The sequence below is a fragment of the Pogona vitticeps genome, chromosome 6, assembly GCF_051106095.1.
Source record: "Pogona vitticeps strain Pit_001003342236 chromosome 6, PviZW2.1, whole genome shotgun sequence".
Lineage (NCBI taxonomy): Eukaryota > Metazoa > Chordata > Lepidosauria > Squamata > Agamidae > Pogona > Pogona vitticeps.
In genome coordinates, this window is record NC_135788.1 from 51,952,124 (window position 1) to 51,977,512 (window position 25,389).

General features: G+C 43.0%; 1 protein-coding gene across 4 annotated transcripts in view; it reads right to left on the reverse strand.

Moving 5' to 3' along the window:
- LARS2 (leucyl-tRNA synthetase 2, mitochondrial) overlaps positions 1 to 25,389 on the reverse strand; it is a 119,608-nt gene that overhangs the window by 45,332 nt on the left and 48,887 nt on the right. For all 4 annotated transcript variants that reach the window (XM_073003520.2, XM_073003518.2, XM_073003519.2 and 1 more), the window contains 5 exons: positions 24,513 to 24,628; positions 22,965 to 23,248; positions 16,963 to 17,061; positions 7,541 to 7,678; positions 2,208 to 2,311 (listed from right to left, as the gene is read on the reverse strand). In XM_073003520.2, coding sequence (XP_072859621.2) covers positions 2,208 to 2,311; positions 7,541 to 7,678; positions 16,963 to 17,061; positions 22,965 to 23,248; positions 24,513 to 24,628 — 741 coding nt within the window. The remainder of the gene's footprint in view (positions 1 to 2,207; positions 2,312 to 7,540; positions 7,679 to 16,962; positions 17,062 to 22,964; positions 23,249 to 24,512; positions 24,629 to 25,389) is intronic.

Here is a 25,389-nt window from a genome sequence, read left to right on the forward strand (position 1 = left end):
TTTTAGCTGTTTCCTGCTCTTTTTCCTGCTGTTTGGGGGCTACCAAGGCCTGGTAAGTGACTTTCTTTTATTTATTTTAAAGTTTCTGACCCTTTTTTCCCCTCCAGAAGCCTCTAAGGGGAGGGAGGGGGCACTTTTTTCCTGTCCGTAACTCGAGGGAAGTTTGTATGTCGAGTCCTTAGTTCCCCTATAAGGCGGGTTCGTAAGTTGAATTGTTCGCAAGTAGGGTCGTTCGTAAGTTGAGACCCCACTGTACTTCCGTCTTTGTGACGCTAAGGATGTGGGGAATTGGGCTTTGCTTTTTTTGCAGCTCCAAGGATTTAAAAAAAAAGGTTTAAATGTTCCCTAGTCCAGACAAGGAAGTAGTGGGGGTTCCTGCCTGGCACAGCTGTTGTATGCCTTGATATGTTCAGTCATTCAAAAAGTCTAGAAAGATTCAGGGGTTGGGTCGCAAGGGAGCCCTTGACACCTGTTTGTACTCATTCACTAGGAAGCAGCAAACACAAACCTTTGTAGAACTGTGAAATGCAGGGCGAGAGGGTAGAGGCTCTCGCAGGAGTGTTGTCCTCCCTCAGGAAAGAACAGGAGGCACAGACAGACCCGCCTACACCACCCGTCACGACTGTACAATGGGGAGTGGATACCCGTGAGCTAGAATGGGGGCTGTCAAAAAATCACAGTAGCCACTCAAACAGAGAGAGAGATGGCGGGAAGAAAGGGGAAGGATTGTCATGGAGGCGGGAATAGGGGATATAAAAGGAGGGGTAGACAGGATACCAGGTGGTTGGGAGATTATTTAGGTTGAAGACCCTTGGACTGGGAAATGGGAAAAGGTCCAGGTGCCTAGAGAGGAGGAGGATTATAGCAGAAGAAGAGGACTCCCCCCATGACCTTCCTATTGGGGTGAGTTGGAGGCGCGAGAGTGGCATAGGAGACTCTGAGAGGAAAAGGAATCGGTCAAAAGGGAGCGACGGCTATGGCAACTGGAGGAAGCCCAGAGGAGAGGATTCCTGACGGACCGTGGGTTCCCTTCAAGGAGAAGAAGACCCCTATGATACAGAGGAGAGAGATGAAGAGACTATCCCGTTATTAGACCCAGGGGCTGAGACTCTTGATCTGGACAGTAGCAACACCTTTACTAAGGGCCCTTGGAATGACTTATGAGTATAACCCGTTTACCAAAGATGTTTGGATGCCCTCGTGGGACCCGTTGGCCATGAGAGACAAAGTTGGAGCTCCAATAAAGCCCAGTTTCGATTTTGCAAAACAAGAGACCCCTGAGTCTATGTCGAAGCCAGACGAGGCCATATTCAAACCCTCACAAGAACCTTCTAGAAATGATCTGTGACACCACTGCCATCTCAGTTTTTTTCGGCCCCAGCACGTTCCAATGGGGCTTGCATTGTTTTTCTGTTTTTGGGGATTTTCCCCCCGGCCCCGACACATTCTGATGGGGCATACATTGTTTTTTTGGTTTTTGGTGTTTGTTTTTTCCCCGGCCCTGATGCATTCCGATGGGACTTGCAGTGTTTTTTTGTTGTAGTAGTAATTTCCCCCCCGGCTGGAACAGATTAATCATGTTCCAATGCATTCCTATGGGAAATGGTGTTTCGACTTACGACCATTTTGAGTTACAACCAACATTCTGAAACGGATTAGGTTCGTAAGTCGAGGCACCACTGTAGTCAGCAGAGCTGGTTAGCCTGTTTCTTACACTCAACCAGACAGGAAGGCTGCTGAAGCCAGATAAAGACTCATCCACCCTGTTGCACACATTCAAAAGTTTCATGGACCAACATGGGGTTCTAGCATAACACTGTAGGAAACCCTGTATCAGAGTTTAGTACAATGGTTCTCAAACCGGTACGAAATGTGCTGCCTAGAGCTTATCCTGTGTGTTGTCAGACAAGCTCCTGCTGGCACAGCCAGTAGTCAAGGATCTAAGAGTTAGTCAGACTCAAGTTTGGAAACCAGGGCTTTAGTAAAATCAAAGACTGTATTTACAGCAAGATGCTAACACTGTAACTCTATTCTTAATTTCTAGCTCCTAGATCATTATTATTACTATTTACTTATTCTCTGCATTTCTAATCTGCTAACTGATCCTGATTGGTTTCCTACTCTCACAAATAAATGTCTCTTTTCCCAAAGCCCATTTTACTTTTCTGAATCTGTCTGAAAACAAGACCCATAATAAACCAATTTACCAGAAAGATCGACTTCGTCTCTCTTCAAATATTTTCCAGTTGTTGCCAGCCTGAAGGTACGACTCTTGATAAGACCTTGAACTAAGAGCTTATGAAAAGGCTCCCTAAGGAAAAAGAAAGAATTATATTGCAAATAATTTTCAAAACACATTTTAAGCATACTTTATGCAAATAGGTTTTGAGTAAGGAACATGGAGTTGAACACTCCAGGAATAAAGACCTGGAGAGCTGCCATACTTACACTTTTATCCAACTTTTTGGAAAAAACTAGTCTCACTCTGCATTTGGCCTCTCTCTGAGCATACATGGGGAACCTCTGGCTCTTCATATGCTGTTACATGTCACGTATAATCAGTTCTAGCTAAGCAAGAATTGTGTATCAAGGGAAGAGGCAGTCCATCAACATCTGGTGGGCCACAGGGACCCCTTCCCTCTTGAGGATGTTATGGGATGGAAAGAATACTTTAAATTCCTTGTTCTCTTCTGTTTAGGCTGCCTCCACTAGATAAGAAAGCCCAAGAGGAATCTTTAAGCCCATCAGGATTACTTGACTATAGCCCAGACAGTAAGACAAAGAGTTGCTTTTCCCCCTCAAAGGCGTCTATAATTAGAATAAAATTTCTCTAGAGCTTTAAGATGTGGAGCACACCATTACAGTAAACAAAGAAAGACTTTCTGTTTACTAAGAAAGATATAGACAACCTATCAGATTCTTTATTAAGTTAGCAGCCAGACCGATTTTGGACAAACATGCAATTATCTGTAAAAAAAGGGCAACTATTGTACAGACCTGACCATTTTGTTTTGCACAAAACATCATTCTTACCTATACAAAAACTATCGAGAATGTCAGGCAATTCCCTGTCATCTTTGAGAAGAGGAATGTTGAAATTCCTTATTTTTATGTGGAAAGGTTGAGACAAAGGAGGATTTACATTGGTAGCATCAATCAAGGCTAAACTTCTTTAAAGAACTCAGCCAGTGCCTAGTTCCATAGGGTGCATCAGGACACTTTTGCCTCAACACTTTAAGTTGGATCTCTCTGCAGCTTTCGATACTATCAACCACAGTATCCTCCTGACCTGTCTCTCTGGAATAGAACTTGGGGCACTGTTTTACAGTGGCTCCAGTCCTTCCTGGAGGAGAGAACTCAGAAAATAATGCCAGAGGATTCTTGTTTGAAACCCTGGCTGTTGACCTGTGGGCTCCCTCGGGGTTCTGTTTTGTCTCCTATGTTATTTAACACCTACATGAAACCACTGGGCGATTATCCAGAGTTTTGGGGTTCAGTGTCACCAGCTTGTGGATGACACCCAACTCTACTTCTCCTTGCCACCTAAATCAGAGGAAGCTACTTCGGCATGGACTGAATGAGGGTGAATAAATTGAAAATTAATCTTGACAAGACAGAGGTGCTCCTGCTCAGTTGAAGGTCAGATCAAGAAATAGAGATGCAGCCTGTACTGGATGGGATTATACTCTCATTGAAAAAACAACAGGTGCGCAGCTTGGGGGTGCTTCTGGATTCAACCCTGAGGCTGGATGCCCAGGTCTTGGTAGTGGCCAGGAGTGCATTTGCACTAGTGAAACTAGTCCATCAGCTACGTCTGTTTCTTAAGAGAGCTGATCTGGCCACTGTGATACATGCCCTTGTTACTTCCTGGCTGTATTACTGTAATGTGCTCTATGTGGGCCTGACGATGGAAGGTGTCAGGAAACTTCAATGGGTCCAAAGTGCAGCAGCCAGATTGCTAACTGGAGCTGATTACGGAGATCATATAACCTCCATTACAGCAGCTCTACTGGCTGCTGATCAGTTATCAGGCACAATTCAAAGTGCTGTTTTTAACCTATAAAGCCCTAAATGGACTGAGTCTAAATCTATCTCAAAGACTGTAACTCCCATTATGAGCCAGTTCAGGTGTTAAGATCATCAGGAGATGCCTTTCTCTCAATCCCGCCATCTTTACAGGTGCGTCTGATGGGGACACAGGAGAGGGCCTTCTCTGTTTCTTCTCCAAGACTTTGGAACTCCCTCCCATGGGAAGCCAGATTGGCCCCATCTTTGCTATCCTTCTGCAAGCAGGCAAAGACCTTTCTTTTCAGTTAAGCTTTCAATCAATAACCAGCTACATGTGTGTGATTTTTAGATAGATTGCTATGCATTACTGCTTTGCCTGGGTTTTTAGTACTATTTGTTTTCCATTTTTGTGTTTTCCACTTCTCAGAGTTGCCTTTTTAAATTTTTGTATACTTACTGATCTCTGATTCAATATTGCCTGTTAATGATGTAAGATGCCTCTTTATTCATTGTTTGTAGCTTTAAATATTGTCTTTTAATGATAACCACCACTGTATATTCTTTTCACCTTTAAATATTATCTTTCATTGTTGTAAGCTGCCTTGGGTCCTTTTCAAGGAGAAAGGCAGGGGAAAAATATTTTAAATAAACAGATAAATAAATATAGTGTAGCTCTATCCTGTGCTGATGAACAACGCCAGAGCAGGGAGGACTTACAGAGCAGCTGCCCCTACATGACCAGCATAAAGTAAGAAGTCAGATGAACACTAAGAGTTTGCTCATTTCACAAGTGAAAGGATTTGATAAATTGTTCTCTGTGTCAGAACATAACAGAGGGAGGGAGAAGGGGAGGAAATGTATATCTTCTTAAACTGCTAATCATTGCTTAGCTCCTATTAATTGCTTACTAGAACTTTACTCAAGTACTATTAATTACTCTTAAAATGTTGTTAACTGATAAATGGCAAAGGGTAAAAGGAAGTTATATTAACATTTCATCCCGTGCAAAGACCCCTCAACACTAAAAATAAAATTCTTTGAAGACATCACTCTTGACCATACATGGGAAAACCAACCAGCTAAATGTGGAAAAAAATATGAGTAAAACTCCAAATTGGAACCAATTCTTCAAGGAACGTTTATCCTTTGATGACATGGTTTTCACTTCACATCTGTTGTCTGCTTGCTATAAGCCAAGTTTTCAATTTATGTTTGTTTGTAGAGAAGGATGTTGGTGAAAACACAGAATACTTTACCATCTATGGTAGTTTTTTTTTAAAGCAGGTACTTGTTTTTAAGAATGTAAGGTTTGAATTCAAGAACAGGAGGGGGAAACTGGCTAAAAACAACCTGTGAAGTCTGGGAAGCAAGCTGTTCTGAGTTAGAACAAGCTTTGCTGGCAACCACATTTCTCTCTCCTTGCTGCTCAGTTTATTGTCATTTATTTATCAGCATGGCTACAGTGACAGCTCCCTCTCACGGTCACTCACAGCGAAACATGCTCATTGCCTTTACAGGTCACCTACTTGGACTAGCTTGCTGCTTTCAATTTCATTCTTCTTCACAGCAGAATCTGTACTACAACACTGTTTTGGATTCTGGTCCTTGTTTAGATGGCCATTTGTGGACTTCTTTATATCAATTTTCCAGCTCACACTAAGCCAATATACCACTGTTTCCAGGCCTCCATTCTTTCTCTTTGTACTCCCTAATTCCACTCTCACCACAGTAAAAACACTCACTCCAGTAATGTCTGGAGGCCTCAGGCAAGGTTTTTTCATTACTGCCGTGTGACACAAGCCAAAGAACAAGCAAAATGAGCCAGACTATCATTTCTACAGAATTATGGATGTTGCCACAGTTGAAACCCCAGTTCTCAGTTTGTAACATGATAAGTAGCAGCCATTCCATCAGGCTGTAAAAATGGCAGATGGGGAAAATGGCTGGCTGAAAGACCTGCCTCAGTAGGCTCCTTTTCTTCCTGGGCTATACAGTACAGTACTTCATTCCACTTGGCAATTTTATTCGCTGCTATTTAAGTTACTGAGCTGGTGCCTACATTTCTTCCTCTCGCTTTTTCTTTTAGCACCAGATATTTCAGATTGTAAATCTGTGAATAGGGCCTGCCTTTTATTGTATGTGAACCATTCTGCCAGCCATTTTAGGCAAAGTATTGTTTTAAAAGACTTTAAACAAACAATGGTAGAAAAAGCCTCTTTGCAGTGGAAAAAATCTTTTTGCTGTTTTTTTAATTTTTGATTTTAGTCACTTTCCCCTACTTCCATACTTATCAGCTGCAGTCTTAAGGAATACTAGAAGTGTAGGCCTGAAGACAGAGCTTCACCGAAGAATCCTGTGAGTGAGAAGCAGCAGTCCCCCTGTCCTCCATGTCTACCTGATTTACTTAAGATCAGCCTGTGTACCACACTACTACATTAGGGTCAAGAAGTCAGACAAACAATAAAGGCAATGCATCTATGTTTTTGATCACATGGTAATCTCCCAGATTTATCTCAAATCTCACATGGGTGTCTAAAAGGTTTTCATGTCTAACACAACTGCAAAGCAATGTAAAATATACCTGTCATCCTGCTGTCTCTAGAAAATTTCTATTTATCTCATCTGATCTTATTTATTTTACATTCTGCCCTTCTACCCATAGAGGATGCAAACAGACTTACAGTCAACTAAACTCATATACTGTAAAAATTGCTATTTTAAAACATTATAAAGAACACATTTAAAAAACTATCAGACAAGCAAAATGCCATTAAAACACTTGTGAAAAATTATAAAAACATAGATAGAGTTGGGAAATTTACTTTTTAAAAGTAATTCACCCTTGTTACCTGTTACATTGTTTGAAATATAACCCATTAATTTGACTTGTTTCAGTGTTGGGTAAGTTGAGCAACTGGCTCGTTATAGTACTCTTTTTGCTGTTTTTTGGTTTTCTGCTACTTTCCATTCTTTTTTTAAAACATGCACCCACACAAACCTTGAGATTGATAAGAGAATGACATAAAACATGGGAGATTCCTGAAAAAGTTTCGAAAATACCTTGCACTACCTTTGAGAAGTAACTTTTTAAGTATAAAGCATTACTTGTTATACCAGTAAAGAATCTAAGGTATAACTTTCTTACATCCTAATTACAAAAAGATTAGTTAGTTAATGGTAAGTATGCTGCCTATAACTTGTGACTTCCAGGCTCTTCTCGTGGCGCAGTGGTTAAAACGCTGTACTGCAGCTAAAACTGTGCTCATGACCTGGGGTTCAAATCCCAGGTAGCCGGCTCAAGGTTGACTCAGCCTTCCATCCTTCCGAGGTCGGTAAAATGAGTACCCAGCTTGCTGGGGGGGCAATGTGTAGCCTGTATAATGAAATTGTGAACCGCCCGGAGAGTGCTTGTAGCGCTATGGGGCGGTATATAAGTCCAATAAATAAATAAATAAATAAATAAATTCTCCTACTACACTCAAAGTGCTACATATTTATTTCAGGTCTGAATAACCGTGCTTTTCCCACTAACCTGTGCTTAGTCATCTTTTGATCATGGCAAAAATGGCTGAAGAGTCTGGCGTAATATAGATGCAACACTGCATGCTCCTTTCCCCCAATGTACAGATCCACAGGCATCCAGTAGTCTGCCAAGTCTTTGTTAAAAGGCCTACAGTATAAGCAAAAAATAGTCAGGAACTGTATACTTTATCCAGTCAGTAAGTATATAAATTAAAAGGTGGCCTACATTTGGATGCTACCATTAGGTGGCAACATAATGTTATTACTTTACAGCAAAATTTATTCTGCACTCTCAGTGGCCTCTATATGAGTTGTACTTTTAATTACAGCGTTTGATTACAACATCCAATCTTCATATTGCCAGTGCTCCCTTGAACAATAGCCAAGGATATCAGAGCTTTGCAGGGTTACTGGGCTTTGCATATCTGACTGACTGCAGAGAAATATATTCAAGCCAAGGAATATACAATCAGGAAGGTCGCAGTTAGCAAAGTCACTTCTAAATACATTTATATGCTTAAAGCCACTAAGTACCTTCATAGTAAATATTCCACAGCAAACAAGCAAACCTTTTTAAAAACAGATCCAACAATTGCAAAACAAGCAAATGCCTCTCAACAGATGGAGACCATTAAACAAAAATAACTTCGGGCTCTAACAAAACAACAGATTTTGGCAAGCAAAGTTTGTTTGATTTCCTGGGCTCCAAATGCAAAGAGAGTGCTTTATGTGTTACAAATTTACTGTTGGATTATAAGTCTTCTTGTACATGTCTTATTTCTATATCGGATTCTTGCCATAACTCCAGAAAAAAACAGCTGTCCAAAGTCAGCAGGCATGACTTAGTGATCATCTTCCCCTGGAGACTAAGCCACAAATATAAACACACTGTGTTTGCATATACTCATTCCAAATAAAATGAGAAAAGAATAACATACTTAACATTTTATAAATATTGTTCATAAATGTTTAAAGACCTTTATCCATATCTTCCCCATATCAACCACTTTCCTTCTAATTATTAATCCTTCTCCTGTCTAGGAATGGCTTTCAGAGCTACTGGTTCTGGGTGATTTCAACATCCATGCGGAGGCAGAGATCTCTGGGCCGGCTCTTGAGTTCCTGGAAACCATGGTTTCCTTGAACATGTCCCAACATGTCAACGGCCCCACGCACATGGGCGGTCATACACAAGACCTGGTTTTTTCCACCAATTGGAGTGATCGTGGTCTGATGGTGACTGACCTTGTGTCGATCCCCTTGTCATGGTCAGACCACCACCTAATAAAATGTAATGTCTCTGTGGCTCTCCCCCCTCGCAGGGAGCAGGGACCTATTTTCATGGTCCGCCCTCGAAGGCTACTGGATCCGTCTGGATTCCAGAATGCCATGAGAGGTGTTACAGCTGATCTGGTGGCGCTCCTGTTGAGGCTCTGGTTGACGGCTGGTTTGCCGCCGCGGCTAGGGCTGTAGACACGATCGCACCTAAATGCCCTCTCCAACGCAGAGCCCGCCCGGCGCACTGGTTTAACCAGAATCTCCGGGCGTTGAAGCGGTTTAGGAGACGGCTAGAGTGCAAATGGAGAAAGGACCCGACGGATTATAATTGGATAGCTGTCAAGGTCGCTACTAACCTTTACCTGGCTAAGGTAAAGGCTGCCAGTCGAGCATACTTCGCTAACCGGATAAGCGAAGCGTCCAACCAGCAGGCGGAACTATTCCGTATAGTGCGCGACCTATCCGGAATTGGTCTGAGTGATGGGCCTCCCCCTAGTTTTTCACCAGACCAATTTGCAGCATTTTAAAAATCTAAAGTGGAGGCCATCCGCCGGGACCTCTCTCCTTTTTTGAACACAGTAAGTCGAGCAGAGATGTCCAGCGCTTCGTCTTGCCCGGTAACCTTTGACTCCTTTCAGCCTGTCACGCCTGATTCTGTGGCCAGGGCGCTTGATCGCTGCCGTGCCACCACCTCCTCCCTTGACCTTTGCCCGTCCTGCCTAATCAAAGCAGCCAGGCCTACAACAACGGAATGGTCCACTGTAATAATTAATGGGTCTTTCCTTGAGGGCAGGTTTCCATCTGCCCTCAAGGAGACACTCATTAGGCCCATTAGGAAGAAACTCAGTTTGGCGGCGGACGAAATTGGCAACTATAGGCCCGTTGCCAATGTTTCTTTCTTAAGCAAAGTGGTCGAGAGGGTGGTGGCTGACCAGCTCCAGGTGCACTTGGATGAAACATGCCCTGGATCCATTTCAGTCGGGCTTCAGGCTGCGCCATGGTACAGAAATGGCATTGGTCACCCTGTGTGATGACCTGTTGAGGGAGGCTGACAGGGGCAAAGTGTCTCTGCTGGTCCTCCTCGACATCTCAGCGGCCTGTGATACCATTGACCATGGTATCCTCCTGGGGAGGCTCTATGAGCTGAGAATTGGTGGCCTGGCACTGGCCTGGCTCCGTTCCTTCTTGGAGGACTGCCCCCAGAGAGTACAGCTTGGGGAGAGTGTTTCGGCCCTGTGGAGTCTCAATTGTGGGGTTCCACAGGGGTCGATTATCTCCCCAATGCTGTTTAACATCTATATGAGGCCGCTGGGTGGGGTCATCAGGGGGTGTGGAGCATCGTGCCACCAGTATGCTGATAACACTCAGCTCTACATCTCCTTTTTAACAACCGCAGGAGATGCCGTTCTGTCCCTTGGAGCCTGGAGATGAAGGGTAGTCTGATGGACTGAGGCCCTCTGCCAGGGGAGCTTGGTGCTGTTGGGTCGGCAGGTCTTCAAAGGGGCCTTGAGATGTTATCGGGTCCGGCATCGAGGGTGTGGGATGTAAGGATAAGGCCTCATGAACTCTGTCTCGCATTCAAGTTAGCGGAATTGGCTTAGATGGGGCAGGAGGGCGTACAGACGGAGCCGAAATTGTTGAGGCCAAAGTGGTCACGCGGAGGCGATTCGAGCCCACGAAGGGGACGGCATGGGGAAGTTCCGGCGTCGTTTGGGGCCTTTTAGCCTGTTCAGGCTGGTACCTTTCGTACAGGGTTTGCCAGATGAAGGGATCAAAATGGTATGGTACCATTGGAAAGGGGCATAAATCGCCTTGCGATGGCACAGACCTCGGTGGGGAGAGGTGCTTTCGTTTCTCCATTCTCTTCCGTGGAGGTGAAGGGGGAAACTCCAGATCGGATGCCGAGCTTTCAGCTGCCCGCCCTGAGTCAGGGTTGGAGTGGGCGAGGCCGGGCTGGACTGTGGCGCAGCCGCAATGAGGCCAATGCTTGGGGTTTGGAGCGGCATTGTGGGGGGGCCCGCAACATCATGGGCTTCATCTCCATCCGAGGGCAAGTTAGGTGCTTCTCTGGATGATTCCTCGAGGATGGGGGAAGGCAGAGAAAGCTGAGGGGGCTCCACTCGGGGAAGCCTGTCCTTTCTAGGCCTCTTAGGGGCGGGTTTAGGTTTTTTCTTCGAGCTTGGATCGTGCGCTCGAGATTTCTGAGAGGAGGGCAACTTGTGCTTACCAGACGATTTTGCTTTCTCAGCAGTGTCCTTAGCTGGTAGCACAGAGGTAGAGTCAGAAGTAGACTGGCCCGCTGGAAGTCTATCGGCTGAAAGGGCAGGAGATCTAGCCGTTTCTGAAGACGTGGTAGGAGGATTCATGGCTGTTTGCCAAAGGTAAGACCGATGTCTTTGGAGCCTCTGTTAAAGTGCTGGCTTGGTTAAGTTTTTACAAGCAGGGCACGAATGGGTCGGATGTTCCTCGCCCAAACAAAAAAGGCACTGGCTATGACCATCCGAAAGTGCAATTTTATTCGCACAGGTCGTACATTTAAAAGGAGACGGCAGGGCCATAAGCAAAGGACTGGGGGGGGGGAAGGGGAAAGGAAAGGGAATAAAAAGACTGCGGGAAACCGATTAGGCAAACAAAAGACGCAGAGGATCACTAAGTAGGTAATTTAGAGTAAAAATAAATAAACAAAAGCTCAAAAGAGCCTAGAAAAATAGCCAAAAGGTGAATAGCGAAGTGCTCAATCTTTCCTGAGAACCATTCAGCTCGGCGGAAAAAAGGAACTGGGGAAGATGGTGGGTGGGAGGAGCATATACCTCGTGGAGGATTACACCATACAATTGTTACTTTTAGCTCTAGAATCTTCCGAGAGAGTCAGCACAGGCGCAGACAATACCCATATGTGTGCATTCACAGAGGCCACGAAAAAGAAGAGAGTGAATTGAGCTGAGAGTGTTAGGAGAGAAAATTGAGAAGTTTAAACAATATTGAACAAGCGGGAATGAAAGTATAAACACTACAAGAGAGATATTGATTGAAAGTATACAGCAGTTTGGAATAAAAGAGATTGCCTACATGATCCAATACGTGTTAACACCTGAAACAGTTCATATGTGATTTACCTTTATGATTTGTTTGACAATAAAAGAATACTTAATTAAACCTCTGATTCCTAAATTCTATAACCCTTAGTGTTGGCAGCACACATGTATGACATAAGTTGGTATTAGGAGAATACCTGGTGGCAGCGTGAAAAGGCGTGTTCCTTTGTGAGGGCCAAATAAATGGGGCAACAAACGGAAGATCACCATAGTGTGTCCCTGAGGGCAAGCAGCTGAGATGATCTGCCGCGAAGTTGTCTTCTGTCGAAATGAGTACTGCTATGGGGAAGATGTGGTTCTGACAGCACCACTCCCATAGATAGACAGCAAGGTACAAATGGGAGAAAGAATGGGTACCTCCCTTCTTGTTGACATAATATAGCGCTGTTGTGTTGTCCATTGTGAGTTGAACAACCTGACCTTTGATGAGAGGGAGGAATGCATGGAATGCTCTGATGATTGCTAGCAGTTCTAGGTGACTGATGTGAAGAGTCTGTTCTCGTTTTGACCATAGGACGTGGACCTTTTGATGAAGGCAGTGTGCTCCCCATCCTGAAGGGCTGGCATCGGACATGACCTGTACCGTTGGTTGAAGAGGGGAGAAAGGCCGTCTGATCAGAAGGTTTGGAAGGTAAGCCCACCATTCGAATTGATCTGCTAGTTCCTGGGTAATGGTCAGTTATGTGGATGGAGAGTCTGTCATGGAGTCGAACAAGGACAGGAGCCAAGCCTGCAGGGCTCTCATCTTGAGTTTTGCATCCTGTATTACCAATGTCGTTGAGGCCATGAGGTCGAGAAGGTGTTATGCGTGGTGGGCAGACACCTTTTTTTAGGTCGAAAGGGTGTAATTGCCCTGTTTATTTTCAGAATTCTTTCCTGTGGAAAGAAAGCTCTGGCTTGAAGTGAGTTTAGTTCGGCACCGATAAAGGTGACTGTTTGGTTGTAGATGAGACTTTGCGAGGTTGATGTTGAGCCCGAGCCTTTGAAGTGTATGGAGAGTGGTATCTCTTGCTGCTATGGGATCAAGGTATGATGTCAAGATGATGAGCCAGTTGTCAATGTAGGGGTAGAAGTTTACACCCTGAAGGCGTAGGAAGGCTGCAATTGGTGCCATACACTTTGTGAAGGTTCTTGGGGCTGTACACAGTCCAAAGGGGAGGGAACAGAATTGGTACACAACATTGTTGAATAGGAACATGGTGTATTTTTGATCGGAAGGATGTATCGAGATACGGAAGTAGGCGTCCCATAAGTCGATTATGATAAACCAATCTCCCTGTGAAAATAAGGGGATAATAGTGTCCAGCGTAAGCATTCAGAATTTTTGAGGTTGAATGAAATTATTAAGATGTCTCAAATCAAGGATAGGATGGAGTCCTCCGTCCTTCTTTGGAACCTTGAAGTATTTTGAATAAAAGCCATTGTGCCAATCAAGGGGTGACACTGGAATAATAGCATGTTTGGATAGGAGAGCAGAGACTTCCTCTTGGAAAGTGGAAGAGAATGGTGTAGAGCGGATAAACCCCAAGGGGGGCAGATCATCATGTAATGTAACCATGGCCAATGATGGAAAGAACCCATTTATCATTTGTAATACTGTAGTATGCCAGTGATGGAGAAATGGTGCCAATCTAGTTTGAAAGAGGACTTGTAAAGGCGGAAGGGGGCAAAATTTTTGAAATGTTTCATTAATATGGCTTACCCTTCCTTTGGCCTTTGCGAAAGGGTTGATGTTGGCGTGGCTGGCCCTGGGAACGAAAGGACGGCATCAGTGCTTGTGGATTTGTAGGAGACCTCTCAGACTGCTGAGTACGATACTGTTTGTATGGATGGAATCACTGGTATTGGTACTGTAGGTAAGACCGTGGGTATGACTGGTTGGTTTGGTATTGAGATTGTTGGAATCCAGAAAATTGCTGGTATGAGTAAGATTCTGCTGTTTTACGTATCTTGTGGATGATTTCCATGGTCTCATCAGTTTTGAGGTTGAAAAGGCCCATACCATCAAAGGCGAGATCTTCGATTCGTGCCTTGGTTTCATCTGACATCATGGAAGATCTTAGCCAGGCATGGCATCGAATAGAGATAGCTGCATTTTTCTGGTGTTTAGCAAGGGCTATAGCTTCGGAATGAGTGTTGATTAAGTCGGTTTTTATAGATTCTGGTGCTAATTCAAGAAGGGGTAGAACCTTGTTCCAGAGGTAGTGCTGACATGCCCCCATTGTGGCTTGATAGTTAATATTTCTTAACAAGAATGATTGTAGAGAATAGATCCTTCTGCCCAGGATGTCTATTTTCCTTCCCTCTTTATTCTTAGGAGTAACTTTGGATCTATTGTGGCCACGAGATTGGCTGGACTCCACTATTATCAAATTAGGTAGGGGGTGCTTACTGAGAAACTTGATGTCGACACCATGGGTCTTGTAAAGGTTGACAGTTCTTCATGAAATCTGCATTGTGGAAGGTTTATCCCAGGTTTCTTTGAAGAGTTTTAGCACATATTTGTTGAAAGTCAAGCTGAGTGGAGGGGATCTCTCCTAGTTAATGTCGTCAAACACCGTGCCCACCTTTGGTGACGGTGGTTATTCAGTATTAAGTTGTAGTGTTCAAGCCATCCTGGATATAAGTTGGGAGTATGAAGAGAACTCCTCCGAGGGGAAGGAAGGTTGATTATGCTTTGTGTCATCAGGAGGGGTAGTGAGATCCAGGGATGAATGGGAAGGAACTTCGGAGTGATCATCCTCAGATGAGGAGAATGAGTCAGGCGATGATGGATAGCCCGGGTCGGGAAAAAGAGGAAGAGGTTCATGATACAGAGGCTCTTGAACTTCTGCAGGCTCCAAAGGGTTTTGAGTAATGTGTAGTGATTGAGACGGGATCAAGTGATCGTGCTTCTTTGATCTCGACATTGACTTAGATCGTTTAGAGGGTTTAGTTGAGATCAATGTCGAGGCAGGCGGTGTGGATTTTCAAGATTGATGTCGACTCTTAAGTGAAGGTGGTTGAGAGTGATCCGGTGTACAATCAGCCCGTTTCTGTTGTTCGGAATGGTATTGTTTGTAGTGAGATTGCCACAGGGATGGGTCAAAAAACTGATATGGCATCATGGAGAATGGGAAGTAATCTCCATTTGCCGTCATGGGTCCTGGTGGCGAGAGATGCCTCCATTTTTCTGTATGCTTTCTAAGAAAGGAAGAAGGTGTGTCAGGATTGGATGCTGAACTTTCAACTGCCTGCCCTGATGCAGGGTTGGAATGGGCAGAGGCCAGGCTGGCCGGGGGAGCAGCCGCAAAGAGGCCAATGTTTGGTGTCAAGTTCAATGCCACGGTAGAGACTGTAAATTGTTGAGCCTCATCTCTGTCAGAATTTGAGTTGTGAGCCTCTATCAAAGATTCCTCTAAGATGGGCGAGGGTAGAGAAGGCTGAGAGGATTTGTCTCGCTTAGACTTTTTTTTACAGATGACTTAGACTTCTTTTTCTCAGTGAGATCGTGCGCCCGGAAAGATGATTTAGCAGTAGAGGACGATCTTTGTTTAACAGCAGATTTGGTTTTCTCTGCAGGCTCCTTGGTTGGTAAAACGGATGCCCCTGATTCAGAAGCGGGCTGTCCTGAAGCGAGCCTTTTGCCCGCTGAACTGGGGGATCTTACCACCTCCGTGGATGGTGTAAGAGGGTTCATCGCCGTTTGCCAGAGGTAAGATCTCAGCCTCTGCAGTCTTTGCTTCAATACTGGTCTTGTTAGATTTTTACAGGCGGCACAAGAATGGGTCGGGTGATTTTCGCCCAAACAGAAGAGGCACTTATCGTGACCGTCTGAGAGAGCGATTCTGTTCGCACAAGTAATGCAGCATTTGAAGGACGCCGGAGAGGCCATAAGAAGGGAGTATGTAGATACAGATGGGGGATCAAAACGGTTGGAAAGCGAAAACGCAGTGAAATGAAGGGGAAGTAGCTGATTGAGTAATTAAAGAATAGGAAAAGATCAATCAAGAGAGGGAATAATCGCAAAAAAAGGAGTTCAAGGCTAGCTCAGTCTTTCCAGAGAACCATACAGCTCGGCGGAAAAAAGGAACTGAGAGCAATGGTGGGTGGGAGGAACATGTGCCTCGTGGGGGAATCACACCATAAAATTGTTACTTTTAGCTCTCGAATCTTCCAAGAACGTCAGCGCACGTGCAGACAGGACCCATATGTGTGCATTCACAGAGGCCATGAAGAAGAACCAGATATTTCCCTGCTACTTCATTCAGATCTGAATCATAGCAACAGGAGCCTTCTTACTGGCACATAAGATTGGTGATTATATATCTGTTACTGTAGCTGGAGAGTCCTGGGGATTTTGCAGATTGCTTACATAAAATTTAATAAGCAGCAGGTCAGGAAAAAAAACCATGCTCTTTCTCCTTTATAATCAGGATAGAGGCGCCATTTTGTGCCTACCTTTCATTTCAAAGAGCATGGCACTGTGTCAGACACTAATGCCCCAGACTCTGGAGACAAGGAAGGCGAAGATCTTCTTTTTTTTCCTACTGTGATAACTAAAAATCCTGCCAAAGCATTCTGTTCTATTATCCTGATGGCAGATCATTACTGCTGAAGTTATAGCTTGCCTAGAAATATATGCATAATCCATTTAGAGAAAAAGCCCACCATATGTTCTTCTGATATCACTAGCAGGGTTCATTCACACAGGCTGAGCTGAAGACCACAATTCATGATCTTTTCCTTCTGATTTGGCTCTTCAGATCATAGGACTACAAACTCTGCTATACGTTCTGAAATTGAGAGAACACTGCATCAAGGATGATGATGCATTAAGTGACACACTTCAGAAGTGCCATCCTGCAAACTCCATTGTATCCTGTGAAAGGAGAGTGATGGTAGACTCACAAAAGATTCTCTCACAGGAATACTCTTCCCAATGGGCTCTGCATAAGCTGAGGACAAAAGGATTATCTAAGAGAGAACCTTGGTTTCTTTTTACAACCTACATCACAAAAGACAGAGCCAGCTTATAAAATGTGTGACCAGCCGAAAGCAGGATGCCTAAATTACTTACCTCTCAGCGTTATGAGGATCAGTGTACCTTAAATAATACCAAGCCGAATCAACAAAGGTATCCATGGTGTCTGTTTCCCTTTTTGCAGGTTCCTTGCATCTAAGAAATACAAATTATTACTATTAGGGCTTGATTGAGATGAAATAGAGCCAGCTGGGGAGTTTTTATTCGCCTGCTGTTCTGTTGATGTTCTCTAGAAGGGCCAATATACACTGTACTATCAGTAATCCTCATTTATTGTGCAAACGTATTTCTAACTATGCACACAAAATGGAGGCCCACGGTTCTTGGCAAAGATGATGATGATACACAAGTCCCTGCTCTGCAAATCATATCAGAAGTGAAGGAATCAGAAATGAAAGTCACTCAGGAATTCCTATTCTGTTGCTTGTTCAAAAGCAGTCCTATGTCACCTTTCTTTGTTAAACCTTCCAAAACTGGGTCATAACAATAGACTATTTATTATGTCCTCGCTGTGGGTTAAACTGCTGAAGCCTTTGTGTACTGCAGGGTCAGAAGACAAAGCAGTCGTAAGATCAAATCCACGCGACAGAGTGAGCCCCCGTCGCTTGTCCCAGCTTCCACCAACCTAGCAGTTCGAAAGCATGCAAAATGTAAAAATCAGAGTAGATAAATAGGCACCACTTCGGTGGGAAGGTAAAACGGTGTTCCGTGTCTAGTCACGCTGGCCACGTGACCACAGAGGATTGTCTGCAGACAAACGCTGGCTCTATGGCTTGGAGACGGGGATGAGCACCGTCCCCTAGAGTCGGACATGACTAGACAAAATTGTCAAGGGGAACCTTTACCTTTACCATCCTCTCCACCAGTGACAACATTCAGTGTTGATTCATTGATTTACATTTCTCCTGAAGTATGGTCAAACTTTATCAGAACTTCTGCAAGCAGGCAAAGACTTTTTTCTTTAGGCAAGCTTTCCCTCAGTGACTGGCTGCCTGAGTGGGATTTTCAAATGAATTGTTATGCCTTACTGCTTTGAATGTTGCTTTTGCCTATCATTTCTCAGAGTGGTATTTGTTTGATCCTTTTTAGTATTTGTATACTTGTTTTTAGCTTTAAATATTGTTTTTTAATTATGTAAGCCACCTTGGTTCCTTTTTAAGGAAAAATACAGGGTAAAAATATTTTAAATTTTTTTTAATCTCCCAAATAAAAGGAATAGCAAAACCAGGTTGCTTATCCATGATTTTTCTCTGAGCAGTCATCTGTGAACCAATACCTGTGTGTCTAACAGTGCTTGTGTACATTCTGGAATCTTCTATGGCTGAGCCCAGTGTTTTTGTGGGAGCCCCACCCACTGGACTGTACATATCCAGGCATTTCCCTTCTGCCCCCCATTACCAGTCAGCTGTCCAAAGTTAAAAACAGCGTAGTTACTGGGACATCCCAAAAAGAGAAGGTTGGTTGTGTGAGTTCATAAAGAACAACAGTAACAGGTAAGCACCTTGCTTTTCTTCTTTGTGGTGTCTGTGATGCATATGTGTACTAGACTGGTGGATGGATGTCACAGAAAAACCAATGACAATACAGCTTTGTCAAACAAAGCATCATTTTGAGCTTTGTTGTCAAGTCTCTAATGCCTTACAAACATGTAAAGTTGGGACCCTGCTGCAGCACAACACGAGTCGGGAACTGGTGCTCCTGTAGACACTGCATTTGTTGAATGGCATTTGGTAGATTTAGGTAGTAAAGATTTTTCTGTTTATTTGCACTGGTACTTGGGATTCCAATTTCTAGAATTCTCCAGGAATGCCACAGATGGAATTCTATTTATCTTCTCCCTACCCAAACCCCTCTACTGTTCAGCCCAGAGACCCACATCTACAGGCACCCAAGGACATCTATATTTTCTCCATCTAACATCTCAAGCCTGGCTTTCTATTGTTAATGTACAAAGAAGGAAGTTTTATTTCCTGAGAATGGCAGTTTTTTGGGAGACACATGTATAGGGCCTTAAAAGCAGCAAGACTCTCAAGAAGTACTATGGTAACTTCCTTTTTTGGACATGTAAAGCAGGATGCAAAGCCTAAGACATCCATGCAGCCTGTCAGATACACTAAGCTGCAGAGGAGTTAAATGTATTTATTTATTTGATTTATATCCCGCCTATCTGGCCCGCCGGACCACTCTAGGCGGCTTCCAATATAAAATCAGACAATAAGGTATCTGTAGGGGTGGATTTAAGTATTGTGCCATCTAGAATTCTGTCCAGAGAGTTTGTGGTGAATTCTGTGAGTTGGAATAAAAAAAAAAAACACAAATGGCACATTCTTACAATCTAAATCTATTAAAAGTCATTCAACAAGGATAATTTCTGGAGAATTCTGCAAGTTGGGAGTTCAAAAAAGCTATACACTACATTCCTATTACATAGAGGGAGACCTGCCAGTTGTTACACTAACTATATACAGTGGTGCCCTGCAAGACGATGTTAATTCGTTCCGTGAAAATTGCTGTTTTGCAAAAACATCATCTTGCGAAATGCGGTTCCCCACCGGAATGCATTGAAATCCGTTTAATGCATTCCAACAGGGAAAATCGTGGTTGTTTTGCAAAAATCGCCCATAGGAAAACCATTTTGCGAAGCGCAGATCAGCTGTCAAAATTGCTGTCTTGTGAAAAATGATCCCGAAAACACCCATTTTGCAAGTCGTGGATCCAGCTGTCAAAATCGTCTTGTGGAAAACGGTCCCCCCCCCAAAAAAAATCATCTTGCAAAGCATGGACCGAAACATCGTCCAGCGAAAATTGTCCATAGGAAACACTGTTTTGCGAAGCGCTATAGCCATTGCAAAAACTCATAGTCTAGCGAATAAACCGTTTTGCGAGGTAATAGTCTGGCGGGGCACCACTGTAACCGATATAGTCTATTTAGGCCATGTTTGGGTTGTCCAAATGGAGGTGTTCTGGTTCTAAGGGGAACTAAGTGCAACTAACTTTGTCTGGATGCAATAACTGGGCAGTCTTGAGTATGCAGTTCTCTCTTGCTTCTTCAAGCCCCAACTCTGACATTTCAAAATGTGTTGTAACAAAAGACGGACTTCTGAAAACTGGCTTACAGTGTTGGGCTGTACTGATATCCAACATGCTCTATGAGTCTTTTTGTAGGGAGAGGAAGAATGCCAACAAGATGCAGTTCTGGGTAGATCCATTGTTGGAGGACAGAATGTTACAAGGTTTGCCCTCAGTTTGTGTATATCCTCCCCAGACAACCTGGAAACACTGTGATCTAACAGCCAGCTTCCTGAATCCCAGATGTCTGTGGCCTAGTTCTGCTCATTCAAAGATCATCAGTATGTTTGCAGGAGAAAATAATCGATACAGTTCTTTTGAGACTGTCCTTGAGAATATATTGGGGAAGGTATATATTTGAATGCTTCATTTTGTAAGAAACTTCCACATGCAAAGTCAGTGGTGCATGTACCAAGTTTACAGGAAGATGTCAGTTATGTTTCTGCTCCACTTGTCTATTCATGGCATTACTGTTCTGACTTTGGCATGAGATAAAAAAGAACTCTCTAGGCTTACAAAATACTGTTTTAAACTTTTGATTTAATAAAACTTTAAAATGTTTGATAGAAAGTTAGGAGAGATATGCTAACTGACATGCTAATTTTCTGGGGTCCATGGAATGAATGTTGAGGATTGTTCCATCACAGCTGTGCAGCACCATTCTGAATGGGAAAAATTCTTAGAAGGACTGGAACATGTGACTCCTTTGAATGTGCAGGTTAGGCCTTTGGGGTGAGTTATATGCTCTGGTTAACTGAAGGAAAGGGAACAGACTGGAGCTCTGGGTGACAGCAGTGCCATTCATGAGCAGTCCTCCCTGCCAAGGTTTAAAGTAACTATACATTATTAGCTTGAAATAATTTTAGCTGAAGCTGGACATTGAAATTAATGTCCAAGACCTGCTTAAGTCCCGAGAGAAAGCTTTCTCTTACATTGCTTTGTAACGGTCTTTTTAAAAAAGGGATAACGTTGTCCACATTGTGCAGATAGATATTATAAGGAATTTCTTTTGTTGCAATTTCCTAGTGCATGAATTCCTCTTTTATTCTGAAATGCCTTTTTCAACAATGTAAACAAAAAAATACGGAGGGAGCCTTGCAGAGGCACCTCATTACCACACAGAATCTCTTCACAAGCATTTGACTGTCCAGAGAATGTGACAGGTTTATAGCTACTGTGTTCTGAAGTGTGAATGGCTTGAGATCCCATACGGATCCAACCAGCAAGCCAAACAATACAGAATTAATCATGTCAACTCTGCTGAGAGCAATGTTCTATCAGATACACGATGAGGAAACTCTTCCAAGGATAAAGGTACATTCTGCCCCTTTCCACCCCCACTCGTGTAGCCTTTGAAAGTACAGCTCTCATTTCCCTAATGAATATGTAATTCTCTCAGTCTGAATTAGACTCTGTTGACCAAGCAAATAAAAGGCTTAAATCTAGTAGGCACAAAATCCCTTTTTGATCCAAAGAGCTGTCTGCCATGAACAACATGGAGCTCAGATACTTATTAAAAACACTGGGTTTAAGGATGACTTCGCAGAGTCTAATTTTCTAGTGCGAAGATAATGTTTTGGTACATAGAGCAGCAACTTTATTTATTTATTTATTTATTTATTTATTTATTTGTTTGTTTGTTTGTTTGTTTGTTTGTTTGTTTGTTTGTTTGTTTGTTTGATTGATTGATTGATTGATTGATTGATTGATTGATGCCCTGCCTATCTGGACTACTCGTCCACTCTAGGCGGCTTACAATATAGGATAAAACAATAAACTCAAGAATGTGCATAGTGGTTCAATAACAATTGTAATAAAGCAGAAGAAAAAAATAAAGGAAAATAGAAAGAAATCAGGTATTGACTGGAGGGAAGGCCTGGATGTATAACCATGTTTTTAATTGGGTTTTAAAGATTCCCAGCGTAAGTGGTGTGCGAATCTCTAGAGGGAGGTTGTTCCATAGGCGAGGAGCCACCGCCGAGAAGGCCCGGTTTCGTGTCTTCTCTTTCCGGGCCTCTCTTGGCATCAGGCTCCTCAGCCTCACCTCCTGACTCGCACGGGTAATCTGGGTAGACCTTGGTGGGAGTAAGCGTTCCGCCAAATATCGAGGTCCTAAACCGTTTAGGGCCTTATAAGTAAGCATTAAAACTTTGAAGTCAATACGGAAACGAATGGGCAGCCAATGCAGTGCGGCCAGAGTTGGAGAAATGTGTTGGTATTTTCTCACTCCAGTAAGGAGTCTGGCCGCCGCATTCTGCACCACCTGAAGTTTCCACATCAGCCTCAAAGGCAGCCCCACATAGAGCGCGTTACAGTTGTCTAATCTTGAGATTACAAGCGCATGCACCAAGGTAGTGAGTGCCCCCGTGTCTAGATAGGGCTGCAGCCGGGCAACTTTTCCCTACGAAGTATAAAAAAAGGTAATGTGAAGAGCAGATTTTGCTTGGGACTCATACAAGAAATTGAATGAAGATGCCTCATTTTCTCAGTTAGACAGATTAAAGGATGGGGGTCCACAGATATTACTTTGGGCTAAATTTAATTTCTAGTCCCAGCTAATACTGATGCATTGGATTCCAGTAATGTAAAGTTATGTTCCATAAGCCTGATTATGTCATCAGCTGGGACCATATTTTGTTAAGAAAAAGTCCCCCCTCCCCAATTCCTAGGCTCTCTTAGAATCCCTTTGGTCCTGGGGGAAAACTTTCAAGACAACAGGACGGGGGGGGGGGAGAGTTTTAAATGTCTAAAAATCATAGCTGCAGTCCTATAGTAGCCAGCCACAGCAATTTCCAAACATTTCAAACTCCCGCCCCTGCCAGATTTCTCAACATTTTTCTCAGTGATAAAAATAACCAAAAACATAGTAAAACTGAGAAGCATCAGAACGTAATTCAACCAAACAAAAAACTAATATAAACTTAAATGTTCTTCCAATGTACAGAAAATGTGTAATATTTTATACTCACCTTGGACAAGTGCAATTTACCCAATGTGAAATGGAAGCTAAGGGTGAGCCATCCTTTCTTGTGAAGGAGGTTACACTGGGAAGCTGCACAGGTAAGTCCTCATAGGGCACAGGAACAGGGCCGCAATTCTGGCAATGAATAATGGGAATAGGTGTTCCCCAGTAACGCTGCCGCGAGATCAGCCAGTCTTTTAACTTATCACTTGTTAGATGTCCTCCAATTCCTTTACTTTTTGCTTGTTCTGTTATTGCATTTAATGCCTTTTGTCTGCTCATGCCTGTGAACTGATTTAAAAAAAGAGAGCTTCCATAGATACACTGCACTGTTCATACTGTCACAGTCATGCTCTTATATGTGAGAAGTTTTCCTCCACCCACAGTTAAGAAAATCCATAAACTGGGATTTTGAGCAGCCGGCGACCATTTAGCTGTTTTGATTGTCGTAATGCGAAGAATCGGTTCCCGAAGCAGGGAACCGATCATCGCAAAGTGAAAAAACCCCACTAAAACATCGCCGTGAAACGGATTCGTCATTATATGGGGTAATCGTTAAGCGGGGCATGACTGTATAGCTGTGACCCCACATATATGTTTAGACCACAATCATCCATCAGTATTAAGATATATCATACAACAGGGGATATATTTCCTTTTTAAAGGGGCTACATCCAGGCTCAGCCACACCTAGGATACATTCAATGTTATATAAAATGTTTTATCTTTTTTATTGCATTTAAATTCTTGTAAGCCGCCCAGAGACCTTTGGGTAATGTGGGTGGCATATAATATTTTCTAAATAAATAAATAAATAAATATGGAGTTCCCTTTTTGAACAATGCATTAAAAGTATCCATGTCTGGCCATACAGAACGTATTTTTAAGTATTTTAGTAAATATTAATTCTGCTAAACCCTAAGGAAAATACTTGACATTCTTAATTAAATCTCTTTACTTGCACCATGTTCCCCAAGAGCCATCTTGGCCAGGAGCCATATTAAGATATATCATACAACAGGGATATATTTCCTTTTTAAAGGGGCTACATCCAAGCTCAGCCACATCTAGGATACACTCAACGTTATGTAAAATGTAGTTTGTTTCCAAGAAAAAGGGCTGTCTCCTCCTATTCAACCCTGCTATGTCCCTGGTGCTGTTTGAAAATTTGCTCCCCAATCCTCTGAGGGAGATTTTGAGGGCACACATGGGAAAACTGCTGTCTCCTACTATAGCTGAAACTGTAATGGAAATAATTAATAATAACCAAGGCCTATGATGTCAGTCGGTCTTTTCCAAACATGACTAAATCCAGATCCAGACCGATCAGTTTAGCTCTCCTGCATCACATAAAAAACAGACATAGAAAATTCCTAGTTGAGGACTCTATTTCACCATGACAAATACAGGCCTCATTCTCTTTGTGGCATCAACTCCACTGAGAAGAAGCTATGCTTCTCTTAAAATGTGTCAGGTTTTAAATTTATCAGGTTGGCCTGAGACAGCATGGAGAATACTGGATGATAAAAGCAGAAACTCACAGTAGTGCACCAACCTCTCCAGAGTTGATCAACCTCTCTGAGCCATCTGATAATGTTTCAATGACTTCTTCAAATGGCAGGTTCAAATTCCTAGCTACTTCAGCATCATCTGATCTTGTGCAAGGGATTCCTGGAGCGTAGGGGAAAAAAACCCCAAAAAATTCTTACACAGTTCTCAAAGAGATAGTGGCACTTTTGGGGTTTTAAAATTAAAGGCATGTTCAAGCAGCTCTCCTGTGTACACTTTCAGTCTTGTCAAACCATGATTCTTTGTTTTTTTCAGCCTATAAAATCAGCCCTCAAAATCAAAACAATCTGTACTTCCATTAAACTGAAATGCTCTGCATTCATCACCATCATAATCCTTAGCAAAAGCGATTCAGTATGTATTGACAGATAAATTTGTCCTTCTCATCATCTTGGGCTTTACATGGCAAGGCAGAAGTGATATGAAACATAATCTCTCTTATCTCAGCCAGTTTTTCCCCCACTGGCTTACAGTTGAACACTTTTGTACTGGCCTGTACTTGAACAAATTAAATTTATGTTATAACTCAGTTTCAATGTACAGTGGACCCTCGACTTACAGACTTTTCGAGTTACAAACTTCTCTGGCTGCAAAGTTTAGGTTCGACTTGCAGCCGGAGAATTGACTTACAGACCAGAAAAAAACCAAAATGGAACAAAAATGGAACAAAAGCGGCCGGTTATGGATTAATCGGTTTTCAGTGCATTGTAGGTCAATGGAGACTTGACCTACAGACTTTTCAACCTGCAGCCACCATTCCAATACAGATTAATTCTGTAAGTAGAGGGTCCACTGTACTCATTTACAAGGTTCTATCCTATTTCAAGTGCAGGTTAGACTTAAAAGACCCATGATGACATTAC